This window comes from Mus caroli, chromosome 12 (genome assembly GCF_900094665.2).
Source record: "Mus caroli chromosome 12, CAROLI_EIJ_v1.1, whole genome shotgun sequence".
NCBI lineage: Eukaryota > Metazoa > Chordata > Mammalia > Rodentia > Muridae > Mus > Mus caroli.
The window spans coordinates 66,691,375-66,698,481 of record NC_034581.1 but is presented as its reverse complement, the minus strand read 5'-3'; the positions used below and the strand labels follow the sequence as shown (position 1 = coordinate 66,698,481).

General features: G+C 46.7%; 1 protein-coding gene across 1 annotated transcript; it reads left to right on the top strand.

Moving 5' to 3' along the window:
• The first annotated feature begins 3,187 nt into the window (after positions 1-3,187).
• On the top strand, positions 3,188-6,630 carry Gpr135 (G protein-coupled receptor 135). Its single transcript, XM_021179745.2, has one exon. It carries the CDS (start codon positions 3,557-3,559, stop codon positions 4,928-4,930), a length of 1,374 nt encoding a protein of 457 aa, XP_021035404.1. The 5' UTR covers positions 3,188-3,556; the 3' UTR covers positions 4,931-6,630.
• Positions 6,631-7,107: the final 477 nt, after the last annotated feature.

Sequence of the window (7,107 nt, the reverse complement as noted above, 5' to 3'; positions counted from 1 at the left end):
GCAACCACATGGTGGCTCACAACCCATAATGAGATCTGATGCCCTCTTCTGGTGCTGTTTGAAGACAGCTACAGTGTACTTACATATAATAAATAAATAAATAAATAAATAAATAAATAAATAAATAAATAAATAAACAAACCAAGAAAGTAATTACCTTTAAATTGTGTTTTCTCTGTATTATGTGCAAACCAGTATCCAGTTACACTTACAGGCTAATTTTTATACTTTCTAAAAAGTACACTGTGTCTAAATGTAAGGTATTATACTTCCTATTTGTCAACTTTTTGAGCAAAAATGTCACTAATGGGGCAAACAGAGTGCCAAGAATCCAGAAACTTTTTAAGCATTAGTATACAAGCATTATTATTATTAAAGCATTATTAGTAGTAGTATTAAAGCACAGTTACTTAATCTATGCTATGGAGATGATAATACTTGTGAGTTTCTTTGAATGCTAGCTTCAGCTATAGACCACACAATAGTAAATGTTGTGAGTTTGTTATTTTTATGTTCCAGTTTGAGTAAAATAAAGACACCTGTAAGTATCATGCTCATGGAGTGGGTTATTATAATGTCCTCAACACTTGCCATCAATAATCTTGGAAGGATCAAAAGGAGTCAACTTCTTCTTTTTTTTTTAAGATTTATTTTATTTTTATGAGTTCACTGTAGCTGTTTTCAGACACACACCAGAAGAGGGCATTGGGTTCCATTACAGCTGGGTGTGAGCTACCATGTGGATAATGGGAACTGAACTCAGGACCTCTGGAAGAGTAGACAATGCTCTTAACCACTGAGCCATCTCTCCAGTCACCCCAGGAGTCAACTTTGTTGACAGACATTGTTATAGCTGCTGCTGGGGTATTGATTTTGCTACAAAGCCCTCATTATCTATACTAACTGGTACCCAAGTACCACAAAGTCACCACGTAATGCTGCAAAGACCAGCTGGTAACCAGATTTTTGCTATCTCTTTAGATGGAGCTATTTGGCTTGGGTGTGGTAGTTTGCTTGTGGTTTTTTTGTTGTTGTTGTTGATTGTGTTTCCTTTGGTTCATTAACTGGTTCTAAGGATTGATTCTACAGCCTCAAGCTATATTATTGAAATACAGCTGTGAGGTAAAAATTAATCTATAAACCTTGTGAAACAAATCTCAAGCATCTCTGAAGGGGAATGAGGATGCTCTGAGGGGTAAGGACTGGGCTCCAATAGGAATAGAGAAGCTGGCAGAGAGGACACCAGTGCAGACAAGGAGATAAGTGAACCGGGATGCTGTGAGGTCCCTCTTGCTTGTTTGAACCAAGTCCCTGACTGTGGGTCTTGTTTGGTAAAGGTCAGCTGCTAGTTTCACTACACCTCCTGTCTTAGTTAAGGTTTCCCTGCTGTGAACAGACACCATGACCAAGGCAACTCTTCTAAGGAGAACATTTAATTGGGCCTGGCTTACGTTACAGGTTCAGAGGTTCAGTCCATTATCATCAAGGTGGGAACATGGCATCATCCAGGCAGGCATGGTGCAGGAGGAGCTGAGAGTTCTATATCTTCATATGAAGGCCGCTAGGATAAAACTAACTTCCAGACAGCTAGGCTGAGGGTCTTAAAGCCAACACCCATAGTGACTCAGTTCCTCTAACAAGGCCACACCTCCAAATAGTGCCATTCCCTGGGCCAAGCATATTCAAACTACCACACCTCCATAACATTCAGTCTCCATAGTACAGCACATAAATGCTGTCCCGTGAAAACCTTACACACTTCCCATTTACCACCTCCCACACCACTTGCATGGAGCCTGGAATTCAGACACTGTCACCTTCAGCATTAACCTCTTGCCACCATGTTTGCATTCACTGTATCTCTTCTTCCTTCCCCTCCTCTGCTCCCCCTCCCCCATCCCGACCCCAATAGTCCAATGTGGTTTGGCATAAAAAGTTTTTATCTACTCCTCTAGCAACTATCTCCATTGAATTTCCTATTAAAATAAAACACTCATCTTGTAATGTATTTGTGTTTTCCTAAGACTGTAAGTCTTATGGGACAGGGGCTTTTATTTGCTGTTTATTTGGGTTGTTGCAGCTGCTGCCATCCTATGGTGGATACAAAATACTGTCAATCATCTTCGAATAGAAACAGCCCCCACCAACAAAGAACACAAACGTGACGATCTAGCCCAGACGCTGTAAGGCTGATTCTGAGAAACCTTTAAATGCACTTGTATTTATACTCTAAGGTTCTTGTAGCATACACTGAAAGAAACCCTGTAGCAGTGATACGGATTCCAAGACCCGCAAGTGTCCTGGTCATTCCTCAAGACTTTCTTGAGCCTGTGGAGGAGTTAGCACTCCCCCCGCCCCCCACCAGAGCCTGTTGAAGCTCGAGAGTCTGGACCTCCTCCGAAGTATCAGAGCAGTGGATTTTGCATCTCTGGAAGTTCTACAGCAGTGCTGATATTGCTGGCCCTGGCCCCACACTTTGCAAACAGTTGCTTTGAAGAACACAGATAACCAGAAGGTTTAATCAAGTCTTTCCTAATCAAGGCCATAGCCACAATCTGGAGATGCAATGTTGCCGTGCAGCCAGGCCTTTTCTGGTCCTGTCTCTCCCCAGTCAGTATTCGCCAAAGTGCAGATGACTGGCAGTGCCTCATATGGCATACATACCACACCACAGGGACCAACTGGAAATAGGGGCAGAACCTATGCCCCTTTCTGTCTCTATTCTCTCTATGCATTAACTAGTTACCATCCAAAGCCCCGGCCCTTGAACAGTAATGACATCTTCCTTCCTAGATCCACATGCCAGTCCTTGAGAACACACCTGTTCAGAAACAGGCTTAAGCGGGAAGCCCAACCTCAGGAATGTTCAGTGTGAGCAAGGAGTCTACTGAAACAAATTTGTTCCAGCAGTGGTTTTCCAAATGTGGCCCTTAGATCATCATCATCCTCACTATCAATATGAATTCTTGGTCCTCACCCCAGAGCTACACTGTCTGAAACTGAGATTAGAACCTAGTCGCTTGTAACATGACTGATTCTGTTGCCCACTCAAAATGCAGAGGTACTAGAATACCCCACCCCTAGCATGTTCAAGATCTCCAGGTGTGGACTCTTTTTCCTTTCCTACCTGTGGAGGCCAGAGACGCCCACAGCAGCATCCCTTCCCCACCAGGGCATCTGTGCTGGACAGGAATGAGCAAGAGCGCCTCAGCTGAATCTGCCATTCGTTTGCGGGGTGGTCTGGCTTTCTCTGGCCTGCTGGGGTGCCAGAGGTGAACCATGCCATCTCTCAGACTAGCAGACCCGTGGCTTGGTCACCCTCAGGCTGGGAAAGGAGATAAGGTGGGCCGGCTTTTCTGGGGTACACCGCTAGCATCCCGCCCCGCGCTCCTGCGTAAATAGGCGGTTCCCTCGGCAACGCCTGGAACCCACGTCAAGGTTCCACCAGTCCCGAGTGGTGACCGAGTCCCACCCACTCCCCGCAGCTGCCGTTCGGGTCCGCACAACCTTTCACCCTGCTGCGGGATGAGCAGAGCGGCGGCCTGCGTGGAACCCCATGGAGGAGCAGGCGCGGCCGCCTGGCCGCCCGGCCGCGAGTGCAACCTTGCAGGGTAGCGCGCATCCGGGAGCGGCGGCTTCCACGGCCACTGCGGCCGCGCTGTCGTTCAGCTCCGTAGCCACCGTAACGCTGGGAAACCAGAGCGATGCGGGCAGGCCGGAGGCAGCGGGGTCTCGGGGACCCTCACCGCTGCTATGGCACGGGGCAGCGGTGGCCGCCCAGGCGCTCGTGCTCCTGCTCATCTTCTTGCTGTCTAGCCTGGGCAACTGCGCGGTGATGGGGGTGATCGTGAAGCATCGGCAGCTGCGCACGGTCACAAACGCCTTCATCCTGTCGCTGTCCCTGTCGGACCTGCTCACTGCGCTGCTCTGCCTACCCGCCGCCTTCCTCGATCTATTCGCGCCGCCGGGAGACTCTGGGCCCTGGCGCAGCTTCTGCGCAGCCAGCCGCTTCTTCAGTTCGTGTTTCGGAATCGTATCCACGTTCAGCGTGGCGCTCATCTCGCTGGACCGCTACTGCGCCATCGTGCGGCCGCCGCGGGACAAGCTGGGCCGGCGGCGCGCGCTGCAGCTGCTGGCGGGAGCGTGGCTGGCTGCGCTGGGCTTCTCCCTGCCCTGGGACCTGCTCAGGGCACCCCGGGAGCCCCCCGCTCCGCAGAGCTTCCACCGCTGCCTTTACAGAACCTCCCCAGACCCTGCGCAGCTGGGCGTCGCCTACAGCGTGGGACTGGTGGTGGCTTGCTACTTGCTGCCCTTCCTACTGATGTGTTTCTGCCGCTACCACATCTGCAAGACCGTGCGCCTGTCGGACGTGCGCGTGCGGCCGATGACCACCTACGCGCGCGTGCTGCGCTTCTTCAGCGAGGTGCGCACAGCCACCACCGTGCTCATCATGATTATCTTTGTCATGTGCTGCTGGGGTCCCTACTGCTTCCTGGTGCTGCTGGCCGCGACCCGACAGGGTCAGGCCACGCAGGCTCCCTCGCTGCTCAACGTGGCGGCTGTTTGGCTGACCTGGGCCAATGGGGCTATCAACCCGGTCATATATGCCATCCGCAACCCCAACATTTCCATGCTCCTAGGACGCAACCGCGAAGAAGGGTACAGGACTAGAAACATGGATGCTTTTTTGCCTAGCCAAGGCCTAGGTTTTCAAGCCAGAAGTTGCAATCGCCTTCGAAATGGCTGTGCCAACAGGCTTGGGGCTTGCAGCAGGATGCCTTCTTCCAACCCAGCTAGTGGGTCAGGAGGGGAAGTGGTCATGTGGGCTCGAAAAAATCCAGTTGTGCTCTTCTTCCGAGAGGGACCACCGGACTCAGTTATGGAAGTCGGCAAACTGCATAAGTCTGAAACCAGGGACAGCAGCATTTAAGAAGGGCAGGGGTGGACAGCTTGTAATAGCACATTTCCACCCCTCTCATTGAATGATGTGGGAACCCGGGGAGAATCGTTTATTTAAAACTAAACATAAAGCCAAACATTTAAAACTAAAAAGACAGAAATGGGAGGGTTGCCACTTCATTCTCAAACTTAAAATGTAAAAGAACATTCCCTTTCTTCAAATGCGGCCAAGGGAATGTGAAATGCAAAAAAATTAAAAACAATCTTAAGCCACACAACCAAGCACTGTAAAGCATAAGAGCTAAAAAGCAACAAAAAATAAAATTCACCGTAATTGAAGAGCTCGTGTTACAGGAATCACACTGTGAAACAAAAATCATTGAACTGAACTTAACAGTTGCATTCAAATACTGTTTTTTGTTTGCTTGTTTGTTTCTAATGAACTGAGTCCCTTGGATCTGTTTGAAGGCCCCTGTACTTTCACCAGAATTCAGCAGACCTTCAGATTCTAGAGCCTGCACAGCTGACCTGCTTCGGGTGCTTAGAGCAGAACCTTACGCAGAGCAGAAACGTCATTACGCAGAGCAGAAATGTCATTACGCAGAGCAGAAACGTCATTACGCAGAGCAGAAACGTCATTACGCAGAGCAGAAATGTCATTACGCAGATTGGTGTGCTCTCCCGGAATTTTTGTGCAAGATTTTAAATTTAGAGTTTATTTTAAAAGACTTCTGGATTTTGTAAAGGTCTTTTATTACTAGATATAATTCAGCGGTCCAAAGGGCAAAGAGAACATACTGTTGTTGTTTAAACAGACGTCTAATATTATACATAAAACCCAATGTTTCTTCTAAGCCCGTTTTGGCCCCCAAATTATCTGTCTTGGAAAATCACGGCTGTGTCCTTCCTAGAAACTGTTCCTGTTTGATAGCTTGTATGGATGCAACTCCAAATGTTTTCATTAATAATAATAATAATAATTTTCATACTAGAAAAATCTTTCTCTATGGGGGCAACTTTTTTATAGAGCCCAAACTGTAATTTGAAATCAAATTCTTTGAATATAGTGAGTGATGTTAAATATGTATGTAGGCATACATATTACACATATAGTACTGGCTTTCCTATTTAGCCTTTAACTGCCAAATGTGATTCCAAAATGGAATTCTAAAAGTAGTTTGAAAAGTATGACCATGTTCTTGGAATAGCCATAGAACGTCCTAAGAGGACATACGTTCTATTTAGAAGTTTCGGTATGGTTTAGTAGCAGATTGCTGCCTTACAGGCATATTATAGTCATCATTACAAAGATAATTGGTTTTTGGGTTACAAGGTGGGATAAAAGTCCATTGGCACAAGGTTGGAGAGATACCTCAAGCCAACTGAAAATATTTTCAGAAATTTGCAAAAAATCTTTTAATAACTCAGAAGCACAATCTAGAGCTTTGTGTATGTGAAATGTCTCACACTGAACGTGAAATGTCTCACACTGAACGTCCCTTGGGACTTGTTGCCTTGCCTGACTCTGCTTCTCTCTCACCCAGTGTTCCATCGCTTTAGCTGAACACGCACTTTAAGAAGTATGAAACTGCATCTGTTGTGTGAAAATTTCACTATGTGAACTAGCCAGCATTACATAAATGTCAAGCGTTTAAGACGTTCATTCTCCTGTGAGTCTCCGTGTGCTAAGTGAACGTACAACATTGTTTTGTAATCAAAGATGGAAATACATGATTTGTACCTTGATGAGCAAAGATTTTTTTTTTCTAATTCCCTGGAAGTTTGTAAGTTACCTGGGTATGTTATTGCTACAGTCAATGTAGCACAAAGGTGATGGGGTGGAGGGTGGGGGATCTCTCCTTTCTAAAGCCTATTATAAGGTTACAGGCTTAATGCAACCAGATCTGGGATTTGAGGAGAAACCACAGTCTAGCCATTGTGAAATTTATATAGCACAGAGACTCTTATTTTGTAGAAAGATTATGCGATTAGATGAAGGAGGCAATAGTGTTACAAAGTGGGGGATCACCTACGAAGAACTGAGGGAAGGAGTCAAACAATCGGTGTGATGTAAACCTGAGAGATGTACAGGGGGTGAAATCTAACAGGTTGGAAGCCACAGGGTGATAGTTTGAGGGGCTTTACGGAAGAAGGGGAACTGCCTTCTGCATTGTCAGGGAAAGAAAATGGTCATGAAAGAGACCATGC

Bases quoted from the DNA above. Each gene is read 5' to 3' on its own strand.
- Gpr135 (XM_021179745.2), top strand. From the start codon at position 3,557: ATGGAGGAGCAGGCGCGGCCGCCTGGCCGCCCGGCCGCGAGTGCAACC.